The sequence below is a fragment of the Schistocerca nitens genome, chromosome 5 (genome assembly GCF_023898315.1).
Source record: "Schistocerca nitens isolate TAMUIC-IGC-003100 chromosome 5, iqSchNite1.1, whole genome shotgun sequence".
In the NCBI taxonomy this organism is placed as follows: domain Eukaryota; kingdom Metazoa; phylum Arthropoda; class Insecta; order Orthoptera; family Acrididae; genus Schistocerca; species Schistocerca nitens.
Window position 1 is genome coordinate 451660474 of NC_064618.1, and position 19986 is coordinate 451680459.

The following is a 19986-nucleotide window of genomic DNA, read 5'->3' on the forward strand; positions in this document are numbered from 1 at the left end:
GGATATGGGGGGAACTATGGGAGGTACCAACTTAGGCACGGAAAGTAGAAGTGACAGGAAATTTTCGATAAAAATCGGGAACAGGTCTCGGAGACCCCACTCGTATAATGTGGCAAGGATATGTCGCCAGGTCATGTCATACGCTTTTCGTAAATCAAAACAGACAACAACCATGTGTTGGCATCTGAAAAAGGCTGTTCAGATGGCAGACTCGAGGGACACAAGATTATCAGTGGTAGAGTGACTCTTGCTGAAGCCACGCTGACATGGAGCCAGTAGGCCACATGACTTCAGGATCCAACCTAACCACCGACACACCATACGTTCCAGCAGCTTACAAAGAACATTGGTGAGGCTGATGGGCTGATAGCTATCCACATCAAGAGGGTTTTTACCAGGTTTGAGTACCAGAATGATGATGCTCTCCTGCCATTGTCATGGAAAGATGCCATTGCACCACATCCGGTTGAAGATGACGAGGAGATGTCGTTTGTAGTCAGATGAGAGATTTTTGATCATCTGACTGTCGTTCCAATCTGGCTCAGGAGCTGTCGGGGCAATGTGCATGAATACTGAGGAGCTCCCACTCTGTAAATGGGGCATTATAGGGTTCACTGTGACATTCAGTGAACTAGAGGGCTTTCCTTTCCATCCGCCGCTTGAGGGTGCAAAATGTTGGGGGATAATGCTCTGACAGGGAGGCTCGAACATAGTGCTCAGCAAAGTGCTCAGCAATTGCATTTGCATCAATAGATAACACGCCATCAATTTTAATGCCAGTGCTCTAGGGAAGGATGCCGCTTATGTCGCTGTAGAGCTCACAGCGCTCTTTAATGACCTCAGCGATTTCCAGCGACCACCAAGATATTGATTTTGGCCAGGGGCACCCTAAAGAACAAGGGATTGTGTTTTCCGCCACAGAAACAATCGTTCTTGTGACCTGCTCAACTACCATAGCGATGGTACTATGTGGGGGAGATTCAACAGTAAAAGCAGAGGTGAAAGCTTTCCAGTCTGCCTTGTTTAAAGCCCATCTCAGTAGACGTCCAGGGGAATGGCACTGGAGGAGTGACAAGAAGATGGGAAAGTGGTCACTACCATCGTGGGTACTCCAATGGAAAGATTGGAAAAGTCCTGGGCTGCAGAGCGATAAATCAATGGCCAATTAAGTGCCATGAGCCACACTGAATGTGTAGGGGCCCCAGTATTTAAGAGGCACAGGTCAAGTTGAGACAGGAAAGTTGCGACATCTCTACCTCCGCCAATAAGCACAGTGCCACCCCACAAGGGGTTCATCATCATCATCATCATCATCATCATCATCATCATCATCATCTAGGACAGTTTCCAGCCTCTGACCAGGTCTGCATGGAACATAGGTCTCTCCATCATCTTCTGTCTTGCCACCATCTTTCTGTCTTCACTTTGGTCCGGTCTTCTCCTTTCTGCCATCTGTCTCTCAGTCTTCCTCTTGGTCTCTTTCCTTCCAGTTTCATCTCGTGTATCCTCCTGGGTATCCTCTTCTCCTCTATTCTTTTAACGTTTCTAAACCATCTCAGCCTTGATTTCTCTATCTCCTCCTATAATGGTTCCACCTTCATTAACTCTCTGATCCTTTCATTTCTTAACGTGTCTATCTTTGTCACCCCAATACTGTTTCTCAAGAATTTCATCTCACTAGGTTGTACTTTGCTTTTCTCTCTTCCTTTTGTAACCCAGGTTTCTGATGCATATGTCAGGATTGGGACACAGTATGACCGGTATATAACCTTTTTGCTGATTTGCGGTACATCCTTGCTCCATATCAGGCTTCTGACACTCTTCCGAAATGCTTCTGCTTTTCTCCCCTGCTCGTTTATTTCTATATTGTTTTTTCAATCTTCCTGTATCAGGCTTCCTAGACACTAGAAACTCTCCATTCTCCTTAATCGTTCCCTGCGAATTGTTATTCCAGTTGTTCCTCTCTCCTTCTTTCTTGTTGTGATAATCATCTCACTCCTACTTATACTACATTCCATCCCATATTCTTGTACTGTACATTCCCATACATCCAACTGCTCTTGTACTTCCTCCTCCTTATTCCCCTAAATCATCAGATCATCTGCAAACACCATAGCTTTCATCTTCCTTTCACCAATTACTTGCGCTACTGTACTCATTATATGATCCATCACTACAATGAAGACTAATGGTGAAAGTGCACTTCGCTGCCTCAAGCCATTCTTCTTTTCAATCCAAGCTAATCTCTCCCCTCCGACTTTCACACAGCTCACTCTTCCTTGGCACATTTCCCTTATCCTCCAAATAATCCGTTTTGCTACTACTCTGTTCTCCAAGACTTTCCACACTTTGCTTCTACGTACACTATCATATGCTTTTCAATGGCCAGGAAGGTCATTAGTAGATCTATTCCATGTTCATAGTGCTGTTCCTGCAGTTGTCGTACAGCAAAAACTAGATCCACTGTGGACCATCCTGTTCTGAAGCCATGTTGCTCTTCTCTCATTCGTCCTTTTAATTTTGCCCGAATGTGTGCTTCCAAAATTTTGTCAAAAATCTTTGCACAATGACTCATCAATGCTATCCCCTGATAGTTCTTGCACTCTTTTCTATTTCCCTTCTTAAAGATCGGGACAATTATTCCCTTCCTCCAGTCTTCTGGGATCACCTTCTGTCTGCACACAATTTTCATTACACGATATAGCCATTGTATTCTCACCTCTCCTGCTGCTCTCACTATCTCTACACTTAGCTCCTCCAGACCTGGTGACTTCCCTCCCTTCATCTAGCCCAATGCCTCTTCCACTTCTCCCTATGCAAGGTCTTTTTCTATTTGGTGTTCCTCCTCTTTTTTTCTTCTCCGTTTGTTCCTCCTCATCCAGTTCTCCATTCAGGTTCAGGAGTTCTTCAAAATACTCCTTCCACATATTCTTGAGTTCCTCCTTATTCTCTATATCTTGTTGACTTTTGTTCACCATTCGAGCATAATCTGCCGTACCGTGCTTCCTCTTACTTTTAATCATCCCATATAAAACCTTTTTTGAACCTTCACTATACTCCTCCATCATTATGGTCCACTGTTCAATCCACTTTCTTCTTTGCTCCGCTACCACTCTTTTTGCTTCTTTGTTTCTTGCCTGATACTCTTCTCTTGTCTCTACTGTTCTCTTCTGGAACCATACCCTAAAGGCTCTATTCTTCTTCTGTACTATATCCTTTATTTTATAATTCCACCAGGGTGTTTCTTTCCATCTCTTTTTGTTGCTTGTCCTCCCACAAATTGCTTCCGTCACACTTACTAATGTTCCCTTGAATCTACCCCATTGCTCTTCTACCGTTTTTGGTTCATCCTTTGGGATGCTTCCCTTTACTGCTTGTAGGTACTGTAGCCTGCTTTCTTCCTCCTTCAACTTCCATACCCTTACACGTTTTTCCTGGTTTTCTGTCCCTTTTTTATCCTTAGTCCCTCTTAGGTACATTACCAGCAAACGGTGGTCACTATCCACAGGGGGTTATGGGGGTTAGGGGCGTTAAAATCTCCCAAAAGTAGGAAAGGTTTAGGGCATTGATGAATAAGTGCAGCCAATGCGTTCAGAGGTACTGCACCATCTGGAGGAAGATATATGTTGCAGACAGTTATTTTCTACATCATCCTTATCCTGACAGTCACAGCTTCAAGATGGGTTTGAAGGGGCACGGGTTCACTGCATACTGAGTTCAGGACATAGACACAAACTCCACCTGAAACTCTAGTATAGTCACTATGGTTCTTGTAATATCCCTGATATTCACAAAGGCCAGGGATCCGCATTGCCAGGAACCAGGTTTCCTGGAGGGCACTGCAGAAAGCAGGTGTAAAGCTTAACAGTTGCCATAGCTCAGTCAGGTGGTGGAAAAAAAAATCCAACAATTCCACTGGGGATGACGTTATCGTGAGGCTGGGAAGGCATGAAGCATGCAAGGAGGCAGGTTACACCTCAGGGTCACCTGCTACCACTGACTGAATATTTGTATCCACTCCTATTCTGGATGAGGCATCAGTGAGATCCAGGCCCTCAGGAGGCACTAAGATCTCCACCTCATCCACAGGTGCAGAATTGGTAGGGAGTGGTGGCGTGGGGGCCACCAGAAGGTCCTTTTACTTAGCACACGTCTTTGTTTGCTTGCCCTCTCGCTTCTCTTTAGGAGCTTGCTGGGAGGACTGGCGCCGTACAGTCACCAGCACGAAATGACTTAGTCCACTTCATTGCGGGTCATCCGCCCTGATACCACCCACTCCAATCAGGGGCTCTCCCCATGGGGGCGCCACCCAGCCACAGCAAAGGCCATCTGGCATGATGGCCATTGCAGGGAGTCCTGATGCCCCAGGAAGACAGGCAGCTACTCCTTGACATATGTGGGGAGGTTACAACTCAGGCATCATCATCAGCAATGTGATCCCTGTGTTGTCAGGGGGCTACCACCCCATGGGTTCATGACAGCCCCACCACAACGGACTGGCTACCATGCTGGATATTGGGCGCAGAGAAATCCAAGACTGTAATGGGGTGAAAGAGGACAGGAGACAACGGAAGAAGATGACATACCCCAGAAAGTGTCCTCTCCCAAATAGTTGAATTGCAAGTGGAGATGCAAAGCCACGACAAGAGGTTTACGAGATCAAATCTAAGGGCACTATGGATAACTCATGCACCAAGTAAGGTGTCCTCCCGCATTTGGTCCACATTTCTGTAGAATTTGGAAATTGGCAGGTCAAACCATAAAATGGGACCTGAACTTATAGGGCCAAAAAGTGTGCGACTCCTTTTAGTCACCTCTTATGACAGGCAGGGATACCTTGGGTCTATTCTAACCCCCGGACCTGCAGGGGGATACGATGCTGATATCCGGCAGAGCACCCGACAACCCAAAATGTCATTAGATTGTCGGTAAAGTCTGAAGAGTTGCAATAGTGTTGTTATTTTATAGCCACTTGTCGTATTTCAAATTGTAGTGTCTCCTTGTAGAACTGTTAGTTTATACAGCCATGACCTCATTTTTTGTAACAGAAAACTGATAATTTCTGATCTTCACTATTTATATCAATATATACATATATCTTTCAGTGGTAAGATAAGTACAATTAATACAACCTTGTATCTCAAGTTATATGTGAACTAAAACTAAGACAATTTTTGAAAATTGATGTATATGGACAGAAAATAAATAAAAAAATCACTCATTTAATAAATTCTTTCCACATCATAATTATGTAGCAGCATACCAAGCAAATGCACACAGTCCTAATTATGCCATATTTTGACATACAATTAGTGGCGCCATCACCAAATTCTTCAAAACACAATATTTCCTTGGAATGACTTGGCCTATATAATGGAAAGTGTTTAATGACAGAAATTATTTTTCTCCTTCAATGTAGGATCAGCAGAAAACAATTCTGAAGCCCATTTAGGAAGATAAGTTCAAATGGCTCTGAGCACTATGGGACTCAACTGCTGAGGTCATTAGTCCCCTAGAACTTAGAACTAGTTAAACCTAACTAACCTAAGGACATCACAAACATCCATGCCCGAGGCAGGATTCGAACCTGCGACCGTAGCGGTCTTGCGGTTCCAGACTGCAGCGCCTTTAACCGCTAGGAAGATAAGTCAGTCACATAAACAAATGTTGTGGCACCTGGGACAATAAAGTACGGAAACGTTGAATTGATATACTACTTTGATGCAATACAAATTGTATGATATTGATCACTTAATTAAATATTGTATTATAATGTAATGTGACCTGTCACTGTTGGTCTTTACCCATTAATAACACAGCATGAGGCCTGAGAATGATAAAATCTAATCTCAGAATCATTAAGATTTTAACCACAAGCTGGAAATCTACATTTGACAATCATAATTGATTTATCAGTAACTGCAAGTTTATAATGAAACTGGTGGTGTCCTTTGATCAGAACACGTAAAGTTCTTAATAGAAGTTACCAAATTAATGAAAACAGAGGACTCTTCTATGCAGTGAGAGGCCGCCAAGAAATGAATTTTCAGTGCAAGTAAGAAAAAAATTATTGCACAAAAATATTCCATACCATCACAACATCTGCTGCTTGCTGATACAAACGCAGTGCCTGATCTGGCTGAGTTGCTTCTAACATCTTTGCAGCCTTATCAAGGGCAGCAGCCCCAGAATCTGGTGACCCGTGCTGCTGGTAAAGACTGCAGGCACGTTGTGCCAGTTGTGACACTTCTCGCAAATCTCCCAGTTCTTTGCAGATGAGGATTGCTTGTTCCATGCATCTATTTATAAAATAAAATTATTCAATAATATAGTCCATCTGTGCTTATGTTACATCAATTTTCATAATTTTTGAGATCATATTCATTAGTTTTGTAACCAACTCATACAGCAATAGAATTTTTCTATGCATAGTACAAATACAAATCTGAGATCAATACGTAAATCCAATCTTTTTAATGAAATGAAACAAACGAGAAAGTTCGCAAAACATAAGTGAGCATGAAATAGTTAGCAGCTACAATGACATACCAAACATGTGATTTTAATATTGACTACAGTCTAGAACAAGATATATGACAAAATGCATATGAAACTGATTCTGTCTCAATAGAATTCACAGCATGTAATTCACTTTTCTAATTGTGGAGATTACTGATAAACAAAGCAGGGTGTTGACAACTCTGAGCCTCCTGTATAAATCTCGAAGCACTTGTGTGATGCATTGTGCTAAGTTGGCTAGTGCTTAATATTTGGGTGTCACCCTCAAGTGTTTGTAATAGATGCTTCTTAACTGTTTTTTCATTACCATCCCACAACTACTTCACAAACTATCTGCATGAATAATGCAAAAACACACCATTTGTACACACATTCAGTGTGAACAGCAGTGACATCTTTGAATTCCAGCATTCCTATGTGAATCTTTGTGTGTATCTGTAGGTGATAGTCATCACTAATCATTACTGGTGGTTTATTAGCAATTCTAGACTATATATACGAGGGTCACTCCAAAAGCAATGCACACCAATTTTTCTAATCCATCTTTTATTCTACATGTTTGAAAGTTTCACAGTGTGTAGATACATCCTTTAGAAACAATATTTTCATTTCTCCACATAATTTCCATCCCTCTCAACTGCCTTACGCCATCTTGGAACCAGTGCCTGTATACCCGCACGGTAAAATTCTGGACCAACCTGTTGGAGCCACTGTTTGGCAGTGTGCACAAGGGAGTCATCATCTTCAAACCATTGCCCACCTATGAGCAGTACAGAAACACTGATGTGTGTCATTGGCCCTGATCCAGACTCTAGTTAATTAGGGCTCTTGCAGTTATTATAGTTCTAAGAGGTGCCATAGGTTACTGAAAATGTTGAGGAGGGTGGAAAGAAATCTGCAACATGTTCTGTCTCTTCACATGCACATGAATTAGTCACTTCATTAGAAAGAGCAGCAGCAGTGGTGGCATTTAAAAATATTACACCTTTCATCTAGCTGGAAAATCAGGAATGACAGCTGACATACACTACTTGTGGGGAATAATGAAATATTTACTCTCTTAATTATGATACCCACTTCACACAACTGTATTTAATGTTATGATTCTTCAACTTCTCCTAGCATAATTCATGATGAAACAGTTTATAGATGAATGGTCAGATATCAGTGTCCAATGGGCACAATATTTCACCTAGCGACCAAACTGCCATTATCGGATGCACTGATGAACTGAATGCCTAGCAGAACTGTCAGAGCAGGTCATGTATCTTATCCCTCCCTCCTCCTTCTGCTACCAAGTAGTTCCATCTGACATTTGCACTGGCAGCCTCTCTGCTGTTCTGTTTGCCCCTGAAGACAGTTGCGTGTTATTTCCTTCCCTTTACCAAGGACGTAACTACTACCACGACTGATCAGCACTTCCCTTACTTGAATCTTGACAGATTCTTTAACAACACTGTCCTAGAAGTTAGATGTCTGTATCAGGACCTTAGCATGGCTGTAACCCATTCTGTATAATTCTGATAGGCAATGTCAAATTAAAGGAAGATATTAAATCAATTGAAGCAGGCTGCTAGATTTGTTTCTGGTACATTCAAACAGCTCACAAGTATTACGGGAACACTTTGGGAATCAAATACGAATCCCTGGAGGACTTGCAGAGTACGAATTTAGACGTAGACATTCTACAAGTGCTGACTTATTAGGCTGTTGCAATCTTGATGATCTTCAACAGTATGTACAGTCTGACCCATATAGGTAGTACCATATTGGCAGGGAATCAGATAGATCCTAGATTTCCGTAGTCTGACATCCTTGGCACTACCAAACAATGCCTGTGTTCCGACTGGTGGGCAGAAGACAGTCTCTGATATATTTTTCAAAAGAATTTGAGCTATCTTTCCCTGTAACATACCACAAAATGGAATACATGCAACGGCCTCATTCTACTGAGGCTCCTGTTCCGTTTGCACCACTTCGACAGTCAGTGTAGGACGCAGAGCTCTCCAGATCTGCCACTCTGTGCAGCTGTTTTTCCAGAACACTGATGTTCAAGTTCTTGGTTAAGCCCACCATTGTTGGAGAGGGTGCGAGCCCTATGTACCAATATTTTGCACATGCCATTCATCTGCGCTGGGTGGTAGTTGGTACTAGCTGTCCACACATAAATTTAGGACAGTGTGCATCTTCCTATACTACATGCTGTGGCCCAACATGCTGCTGCTTCTTGTTTTACCAGGATATCCATAAAGGTGACCACTGCATCTGCTTCAACTTCCATGATAAAATCAACATTCTAGTGTATGAAATTCAGATGTAAGAGGTTATCCATCCACTTGTCTCTTCCATGTGGCCATATAATGAAGGTGTCATCAACAATCTGGAAAAAACAAGTATGTTTCCGTTCAGCTGATTCAGGGCTTCCTCCGCAAAATGTTCCATATACAAGTTGGTGGAAACTGATGAAAGTGTACTCCTCAGGGCTACTCCTGTCATCTGCCCACAGTAATCACCAAGCAAATAAAATAATCTAGGTCAGGTCATGCCTGAAAAGGTTGGTGGCATCAGTGTCAAATTTCTGGCCAATAAGTTTCAAATACTTTTGTAAAGGCACTCTGGTGTAAAGAGAGACAACGCTGATGCTAAAAAGGATGACCTGCTGGATGTACGCCCATACCTTTTTATTCATTTATTTACATTTTCTTTGTGTGGAGCTATCGTAATGATGGATTTTGCAAACGTCGTAATTAATACTATGGTTATATTTACATTTATAAAATACAATATATTCTGTAGCTGTTGCTTCTTGTCTATTTTTTACATTTATCACATTACAACTGATATGCTAATGCTTCGTGTAACAATCACTATCTTAAAATTCGTTGAAAGAATATAAACATTTTTCTATTAGAAAAGATTTTAATTTTGTTTTAAAAACATTTCCCGTGTACGTTCTTAGAGAGTTTGGTCGCTTGTTATACCACATCAAACCACTGATATATGGACTATCAGTCATTTTTTATGTTGTTTTGTTACGGAAATAGGTACACTTTGTCCTAGTGTTGTGATCATGTACATCACTGCCCTTGATAGTTGGTTGACTTATAAAAAAGACAACTATTTTGAAGATGTACAGAGAATCCCATGTAAATGTCTTATTGCTCTTTTCTGTAGTAGTAGTAGTAGTAGTAGTAGTAGTAGTATTATTATTTCTAAATGTACATCAGCTGCACAGTCCCATTGTTCAATTCTGTAATTGAGAAAGGAGTAAAGTGTTCCATAATATACTAATTTCAGTGCTTGGCTAGGAACTATCTTTGCGAGCTGGCTGAGGAGATATATGGCACTACTGACTTTTCCGCATACGAAATTAATGTGGTACATCCACCGCAAATTTTCCTCAACATACACACCCAGGAATTTACAGTTACCATTTTCTGTTGCAGAGATATTACACACACTATTCATATTGTTGTGGTGAGACCTGCCTATTTTAAACGTCAGTAGTTGAGATTTGGTGACATTCACCTTGAGTCCCTGATTATTGAATTATTTTGTTACTTCTGTTACACCACTAGTAGCAAGAGATTCTAGCTCATTAGATTCACTCCCATAGAATAAGATTGATGTGTCATCTGCATAGCTTACAATATCGGAGTTAATGGGTTGTGCAATGTCGTTATAAAAGGAAGACAAAGAGTCCAAGGATTGAGCCCTGTGGTACACCTTGCAATACAGGTTCACTGGTGGACTGGGAGTTCATGATTTTATTATGAAGTTTGTACGACAATTTAGTGCTTTGCTTATGATTCAGCAGGTATGTGGCTTGATCCCCAATACTATAAGATTTTAGCCTTTTAAGAAGTACCCTATGGTTTACCGTATCAAATGCTCTTCTCAGGTCCAAAAATATACCTGCAGTCTGCATCTTCTGGTCCAACAGACAATAAACTTCATGGATGAACTGTGTAACTGCTGTGGTTGTACTTAGCTCTTTTCTGAAGCCACGCTGCGAATCTACAAGCAGTTTATGTTTTGCGAAAAAGGCACTTACAGGGTGTTTCAAAAATGACCGGTATATTTGAAACGGCAATAAAAACTAAATGAGCAGCGATAGAAATACACCGTTTGTTGCAATATGCTTGGGACAACAGTACATTTTCAGGCGGACAAACTTTCGAAATTACAGTAGTTACAATTTTCAACAACAGATGGCGCTGCAAGTGATGTGAAAGATATAGAAGACAACGCAGTCTGTGGGTGCGCCATTCTGTACGTCATCTTTCTGCTGTAAGCGTGTGCTGTTCACAACATGCAAGTGTGCTGTAGACAACATGGTTTATTCCTTAGAACAGAGGATTTTTCTGGTGTTGGAATTCCACCGCCTAGAACACAGTGTTGTTGCAACAAGACGAAGTTTTCAACGGAGGTTTAATGTAACCAAAGGACCGAAAAGCGATACAATAAAGGATCTGTTTGAAAAATTTCAACAGACTGGGAACGTGATGGATGAACGTGCTGGAAAGGTAGGGCGACCGCGTATGGCAACCACAGAGGGCAACGCGCAGCTAGTGCAGCAGGTGATCCAACAGCGGCCTCGGGTTTCTGTTCGCCGTGTTGCAGCTGCGGTCCAAATGACGCCAACGTCCACGTATCGTCTCATGCGCCAGAGTTTACACCTCTATCCATACAAAATTCAAACGCGGCAACCCCTCAGCGCCGCTACCATTGCTGCACGAGAGACATTCGCTAACGATATAGTGCACAGGATTGATGACGGCGATATGCATGTGGGCAGCATTTGGTTTACTGACGAAGCTTATTTTTACCTGGATGGCTTCGTCAATAAACAGATCTGGCGCATATGGGGACCGAAAAGCCCCATGTTGCAGTCCCATCGTCCCTGCATCCTCAAAAAGTACTGGTCTGGGCCGCCATTTCTTCCAAAGGAATCATTGGCCCATTTTTCAGATCCGAAATGATTACTGCATCACGCTATCTGGACATTGTTCGTGAATTTGTGGCGGTACAAACTGCCTTAGACGACACTGCGAACACCTCGTGGTTTATGCAAGATGGTGCCCGGCCACATCGCACGGCCGACGTCTTTACTTTCCTGAATGAATATTTCGATGATCGTGTGATTGCTTTGGGCTATCCGAAACATACAGGAGGCGGCGTGGATTGGCCTCCCTATTCGCCAGACATGAACCCCTGTGACTTCTTTCTGTGGGGACACTTGAAAGACCAGGTGTACCGCCTGAATCCAGAAACAATTGAACAGCTGAAGCAGTACATCTCATCTGCATGTGAAGCCATTTTGCCAGACACGTTGTCAAAGGTTTCGGGTAATTTCATTCAGAGACTACGCCATATTATTGCTACGCATGGTGGATATGTGGAAAATATCGTACTATAGAGTGTCCCAGACCGCAGCACCATCTGTTGTTGAAAATTGTAACTACTGTAATTTCGAAAGTTTGTCTGCCTGAAAATGTAATGTTGTCCCAAGCATATTGCAACAAACGGTGTATTTCTATCGCTGCTCGTTTAGTTTTTATTGCCGTTTCAAATATACCGGTCATTTTTGAAACACCCTGTAGCTGAGAAAGGATAATGCTTTCGAATATCTTGCTAAAAGTGGGAATTAATGATATTGGTCTATAGTTGGAGACATCTTCCTTACTTCCTTTTTTATACACTGGTTTCACTACACTCATTTTTAGAATCGTTGGATACATGTAGTCTCTAATGCTGTAATTAATCAGGCGAGTAAGAGATTTAGAGATTTCTTTTAAGCACGCTTTAGTAATAGCACTGGATACGCCATCCCATCCAGATGAAATTTTTTTCTTTAGCATGTATATTGCCCTGCGAACCTCCTGCTTATTCACTTCCACAAATTCAAATTTGGTACACTGGGTGAGATGGCATTGGGTCTCTACCTGTGAATCTATAATATGGGTTGATTGTTCACCAGAAATGTAGTAATTATTAAAAATATTACATAGAGTTTATGGGGTTTTTTTATAATGTTACCATCATGTCGTTGTTTACCAGAAATGTAGTAATTATTAAAAATATTACATAGAGTTTATGGGTTTTTTTATAATGTTACCATCATGTCATATGCTGTGGTTCCATGTTCATCTTGTTGGGACCTTTTCGGTATTTGTCAATCAGCTTCCTAGATGCTTTGCTTATGTTCTCAGACTGTTCTATTGTTTTGCTGTTAATCTGCTTCCTTAGGTTAACAATTTCAGTTTTAAAAGTTTGCTTGGCCCTATTGTATTTTTCCTTCAAAACCTGCATAGTAGTAGCTTTATAAAGCTGGTTTAGATCATGAACTTGCTGCCTGAGCCTAATCAGATTTGTTGGGAGTTTTAGTCTAGGATTACATCCATTTTGACAGGGTTTAACTACCGTCTGGATTTCTCTGACTGGACAACTATATTCATAATGATGCAGTAGGGTTGAGTAGAATTCAATCCATTTCTCATCCAACCCTTTTACCTGGTACACAGAATCCCATTTCTCATTCGCTAGTTTGTCTTTAAGAGCATCAATATTTGAGGTATTCAGCATTCGTTTCTGTGGAACAATTTTTGTTATTTTAGGCACAACTGAATTTTTGTATTCTATCACCTGACAGAAGTGGTCAGAATAAAGAAAATCTAAGTTATTGTAATTTACCTTATCTATAACACCTTTGTTGATTATAGCATAATCTATTCTAGTGGAACATGTGTCCATCACTCTGGTGTCAGAGTTCACTATATTTACAAGATTGTATGAGGTCAGCACATCACTGAGTTTCAAGTTTACTATACTATTTGAGTTTGCATCAATCACCTAATATAGTAAGGCCATTAGAACCGGCCTGACCAACAATACTACTAAGTTTATCCATAAACAGCATTAGATCAGCATTTGGTGGCCTATATACTCCCATCACTTTATGCTTTGGTAACTTAAAATCATTACTGTGGAGTACAATACCTGTCATTTCAATTGATCCTTCTTTGGTGTGGTGTTCGAGAAAGAAATTTTTTTTTAGCTTCTATATCCTTGAAACTTCCTGGCAAATTAAAACTGTGTGCCGGACCGAGACTCGAACTCGGGACCTTTGCATTTCGCGGGCAAATGCTGTATCAACTGAGCTACCCAAGCACAACTCACGCCCCGTCCTCACAGCTTTACTTCTGCCAGTACCTCGTCTCCTACCTTCCAAACTTTACAGAAGCTCTCCTACGAACCTTGCAGAAATAGCACTCCTGAAAGAAAGGATATTGCGCAGACATGGCTTAGCCATGGCCTGGGGGATGTTTCTAGAATGAAATTTTCACTCTAGAGCAGAGTGTGCGCTGATATGAAACTTCCTGGCAGATCAAAACTGTGTGCCGGACCGAAACTCAAACTCGGGACCTTTGCATTTCATGGGCATGTGCTCTCTATCAGTTGATAGAGCACTTGTCCGTGAAATGCAAAGACCCTAAGTTCAAGTCTCTGTCCAGCACACAGTTTTAATCTGCCAGGAAGTTTCATATCAGCGCACACTTTGCTGTAGAGTGAAAATTTCATTCTTCTATATCCTTATGAACATAAACTGCCATACCACCACCTTTATTGTTTTGCCTACAGTAACTATTTGCTAGTATGTAACCTTCTAATCTATATTATTTTACTGCATTTTAGCCAATGTTCCGTTATTACTAGTACATGTGACAAGTGCTCCTCTATGAATATTTGTAGAATGTCTAGTTTGTTTCTGAGATATTGCTCATTTAAGTGCACTGACTTTAAGGGTGTTATCCCTTCTTGTTTATTTACCATCTTAAATGAATCAAAACTGTTTGAGTTACACTTTTTATGACATTTTGCATACACTGGCTTTTTAGAACTGACCTGCAATGACTGATCACTTATTTCACAGCCTGGCTTTTCTTTGCATGAACGGGACTCAGTCATATCCGAAATACATCCCTGAAAACTATTATTATGGTCCTTTATTCTAAAAAAGTCTCGTGGTTGTAGCCCAGAGTAATTGGAGCTTTCCCCTTACCGTCTTTCTCACACAGTTTGCTTATGTGGGAAACTAGCTTGGCCTTCCCTTTCCTGTTTAAGTAGAATCCATGTTGTGTGTGTTCATCACTACTCATCTTACTTAAGTCTATCAAATGTACATTGCTAAATTTATCACACAGTTTCTTTAGCTCGGAATTGTAGTGTCAAATCCCTTTGTTTACACATGACCACAGTGGTAAATCATGTCACACTGGCACGTTTGTGATGACAATGTTCATTTGAAATAGTTTTGGTAATATGTTACGGAAACATCACAGGGCTGTCTTGCTTTCTTTTTTGTATACATCGTTGCTGCCGTCAATAATCACAACATGAGCGCCTTTGTTCAATTGGCTTGTTTCTGTTCTAATACTCTCCACCACTGCATATAACATTGCACCAGGCTTGATTTTCGCGAAAACTGAATGCTTTGAAGGCATACATTTGGATAGATCTTTTCCATGACTGTCAGCATACAGAAGGATCCCTTCGGTGCATCTTAAGGTTGGCAAGTCCTTTTTTGGTTCTTTAGTGGGAGTTTTGTGATTAATTTCTGGTTTGTTTATGTCTGTTGTGTTACCACAATCCGCTACTAGTGTTGAGAATTTGTTTGATAATGGTATCACTGGGGCTGTACGTGTACCACACACCGAATACTAGGTTGGTGGGTGGTGGAAGAGATATGCTCCAGCTTCAGGGCAATCTGCTCATCAGTACACCTGATGAAGGCAACATGGTCACTTGACCAAATATTATGCCTGTTAGACACTGCCATGAAGCCATACACGCATGGACTATTTTGTCTTCAATTTTGTATATTAAACACTACTGATTTTTATGTGTTCAAGCCTTCATGAGGCACAAATGGTGTTTGAATTGACATTGTAGCTGCTGTTTCCAATTATGGTACAGCCACACTTAATAATAATCCACAACCATGGAATCTAAATACCTTGCAGCAACACTGTATGTAGTTGGTCACCACGTGTTCTTACTGATGAAAAACTGAGCACTCAGAAATCTTATAGCAATTAATAAACAACATTACATACAGCTGTAGGAAGTGAGTATTACAGTAAACAGAATAAACAAATAATTCATTATTTCCTCAACAAGTAATATTTGACACTTTTCATTGGTAATCACATTAGATTATATTTTCCAATGGCCTAATAAAAGAAAGCTAGATTAAAATTTCACTTATTGAAGCCATAATAACTTAACCATTACATACTAAGCCTATTTAGAATTACATAAAGTAGAAGTAAGATCATACTCACTTGGCAGAATGGAAAAGCCTTATCTGAAGTTAAGGAAATTATCAGCTTACAACACAGAATACAAAGAATATGTACTATTTTGTGTAATGTTGGTATTTTGTGAATATTAATGGATTCATGATGTTATCAAACACAACAAAATCACTAACAAAATTAAAAAAATTGATTTCGTCATTTGTGCTGAATGCACAATTGAATAATGATAATCCTGAAAATTACCCATAACCTCACAATTGCACCACAAATAACAATTCTCTATATGAAAATCAGTTCAATGAGAATATCCAAATTTACAAACGAAATACAAGAATATATATATTAAAAAAATTATGTGTTTGAAACTCATGAAACAAATAGGAAGGAGAAATACTGTTCTGCATTCCTTCTGTAATCATTAACACAGCAAATTAACAGCCCTTCTCACCGAGAGTCTCAGAATAAATATTTACCAGCTGCATATGCATTAACAATTAAGCATATGGTAATTTGCAATATCTGTTAACATAATTCACATTGATGCATACATATAGTTTGAATATTATTCTGTACTTCAGCGTCTATTTTTATCACAAATAAATTCCTTTGCAGAGTTTCATAATGCAGTTATCAGAACTATCATCAAATTTTAATATTTGTGTAAGTATAGACCTACAAAAAGTGGCTACTGCAAGTACCAACTGCTTTCTAATTTAAAGTGGATTTTTCTAAACATGGTACAATTAATTTTATCGCATAATGGTACTGATAAAATATTGCAGTTAACTTGTCTTAATTATCTTCTGATAGAATAATTACATTTTATTTCATTAATGTTTTTAATACTGCACAGCTAAATTTAATGATGTGCAATCTCTGCATTAACATTAAACTTTTTAAAGGAATCATAATTTATTTTGGAATAAACTTTTATTACACAAAATTATTTGTTACAGGTTGCACCTCGACTGAAACACTTAGGATAACTTTATTACTACATTACATTACATTGTATGTTTCACTGCAGTAAGAAAACTGAAAGGCATTTAAAGGATACGCTCTATTTTGCCGATGACAGTCTGCAGCCTTCATTAAACAATCCTTGCATTGCTCATATGATTTAGCATTTTTGAAACACGTTGCTGGAAAAAAAAAGTCATTAATTCACAACTCTCTGAACTTTTACAATGAGTCGAACACTACGGTAACTGAAAAAATATTTTTTTAACCTGCTTTTTGGTATTCATCTGCTGCTGAATCATAATCTGGCCTCCACTTCAATAGTGATGTCTTCAGACTGAAAAAAGATTAAAGATTAGCAGCCAGTCAGATAACTTTGTTTATTCTTGTTTGATAGTGACAGCCACGATCATTATCCAGAGACTGGAAGAAGGAAATGTACTGTCTACAACGAAGTCATTAGAGGCAGTGCACAAACTGTCGAAGGAAAGAGAAATAAACCAGCCATCGTCACTTCAGAGAAACCAGGCAGGCAGCCTCATACTTGTGTTAAGTGATTTGTAAAAACCACAAAAACTAGATAGTTAGATGAGGACTTTAGGCACTATCCTCTGAATGTTAGTCCATTGTCACTTTGCTCAGGGAGTGACTGAACGATTTCATAACAATGACACCTGCAGAAAATCAACTATTTTATGGATTCAACTCAGTGCAGCACTACAACTAAAGATCAGTGGCCTATAAGCCATGAATACAACACTTTAATCAATGAAGTTAGTCATATTTCACATTAGCTTTGTGTAAACAAAGGTTGCCAACACTGCAGAACAGAAAGAGGTCACTTTCTACAATAGATCAGCGACATCTAAATTACTTAATCACTTAATAGTGATCAGAAAAGTATGACTTAATGTCATGGAGATTGTCAGATCACCCAAAACTAATATTCAGACTGAAAAACAATTTATCACCTGACTAAAAACAGTCTTAGCTGTTGTAAACTTGAACGGTACCAGTGGCCAACTAATTATGATAAGCACAGTTTTAGAGAATAAAATGACATGTATTTGTAGTTTATCAAACTACATGGAAAGGAAGATGGGAACACAAACATAAAAAAATTTATGAATGCATAAGCAATTTGCAGGATGGATAAAAGAGTTTAACTATACCCATTTGACATAAAAATATTTTAGAGGTACATATTGACAGATGTAATGCAGTATGTTCACTACACGTGAAACTGAAACGGTATCACAGAATAAAATTAAAAATGGTAGCCAAACAAATTCGTAATGACTGAGCACTGAAACTACCGTACATACCTAAATACTTCACAAAGAATACAAAGTCGTCCGACAAAGAAGAAAAAAACAAGAAAAGAAAAACTTTACTAGATTAACTCTTAAGAAAGTAAAGAGGCCATATCATTTTACCATTTTACTGCTAATTGTTGGCAGCATGGGAAGTGAACTGCACAAGTTAATGTAACATATGTTCATAGAAGTTCGTCAGTAAATAACGCTTGGAATGAATAACGCGTAAAAAAGGTAATAAAACAGTATACAGCAAGTGATTTTGCTATTGGTGGATAAATATCTTAACAATCGACAATTCTTTGGGAACTCTAAGAGGGCAAGGGATGCTTTCATTCAGACTAAAGTACACACTCGTTACCTCTGGAAGAAACTGGTAAGTTACGCGCTATCCTAAACCATTCTGCTACTGACAACTGAACCAACCACAAAAATCGACATCTACGATCGGGAACAACATTCAGTTTGATGAGCACTATACCACGAATGCGATTATTGTGGGTTTGATACTTGAAGTCGTCTCTTGCTACCTGTCACTATGCAGTTACGTTGTTATTATTTGACAAGAAACTAAAATAAATCCACCAGATTACCCGTACTTTGGAGAATTATTTGAACATCTACGTATTATCTTTTAAGCTATCCAACAACTGTGCACCCTTGTATTTGTAGGATACTGTACATCCTTTTATGTGCATGTGTGGATGTGTGTATATACTCTTAGTTTATTTTTGTACATCATGTATTTTTTTAACAAAATGCTATGTAAATTGTCTCTGGATGAATAAACTACTGCAAGAATGGAAATCGTAAAAGCGAATACTATCTCGTTCGCCTTCCTTATAATCTAATATGGTATTCATAAGAACTGCTTAATAGTATAAGAACGTTGTGGCAAAGTATGGTAAATATAACCACACAACTTTTTTCTGCGGTTTATATTCAATATAAATCGCACTAGATAAAATTTTGCGTTGCACATTGCATGAAATACAGTATAGCATTACATAGCACGCACAAATTCATTGCACACCTAGCAATCCGCTACTATACAACCCGAAATAAAAAATTCAATTAGAATTAGGTGCCGTTTCACTGTTTCGTATTTCTTGATACCTGTATAAATTACATTGCTAACGGTTATTTAACTGACCTTTTTTCCGCACATTTAATATGATCCAACCCTTCCTCTATTTTCTTGCTGCTTGTCATTGCTGTAGTGTGACAGCTGGCAAGAAACAAACTGACGAATTAAGAAGAAAAGTTACGTAGAACCAGGAAGACAACAAAATCAAATTCTTTATTAATACTAAGTCGCACAACTATAAACATAAATAATATCAAATTCAATGCAGACGACACTGACAACTGTGAAGCAGTGACAATTGCCTGTCAAACATATTCGCACAAAGATTTTCCTGTGACTTTCCACAGGAAGTAGACTGTGATCGATAACTATTTTCGTAATTTCTATCAATACCTTTTATTATCATTACAGACCTTAATCCCCATTTTGAAATCTTATTCACATTATTAGTTCTGGTAAAAGATACTCAATGGATCCAGCTTGTATTTTTCGTAGTTTATTTGCTCTAAATGTTCAAAGTATGTGTCAGAACACTTGTCAGAGACGTGCACATTCTCTAATATATGAATCTATCTTGCAGTTTTAGTTACTATCCTGAAAAACCATTAAATGTGCTAGCCTATAGTGAGTGTAAATAAGAATCGAAAGTAAATATTAGGCTACGCTATAGTCAATCTGTTATCACAACAATTATTTGGCATAAACATTCATCGGTTCACCTTTCAACCTAAGCTAGATGTTAGACTTCGTTACAGATCAGCTTACCAGCGCAACCAACATTTTA

The 19986-nt window shown here is 39.4% G+C and overlaps 1 protein-coding gene across 1 annotated transcript in view; it reads right to left on the reverse strand.

The window, feature by feature from the left end:
* LOC126259289 (gamma-soluble NSF attachment protein-like) overlaps positions 1 to 19507 on the reverse strand; it is a 165510-nt gene extending 146003 nt beyond the window's left edge. Inside the window, exons 1-5 of the mRNA XM_049955937.1 lie at positions 19269 to 19507; positions 17069 to 17136; positions 16897 to 16981; positions 15864 to 15881; positions 6092 to 6299 (exon numbers count right to left, since the gene is read on the reverse strand). Of these exons, the coding sequence (XP_049811894.1) occupies positions 6092 to 6299; positions 15864 to 15881; positions 16897 to 16981; positions 17069 to 17136; positions 19269 to 19327 (438 nt within the window). The 5' untranslated portion in view covers positions 19328 to 19507. The remainder of the gene's footprint in view (positions 1 to 6091; positions 6300 to 15863; positions 15882 to 16896; positions 16982 to 17068; positions 17137 to 19268) is intronic.
* Between the last annotated feature and the right edge of the window lie 479 nt (positions 19508 to 19986).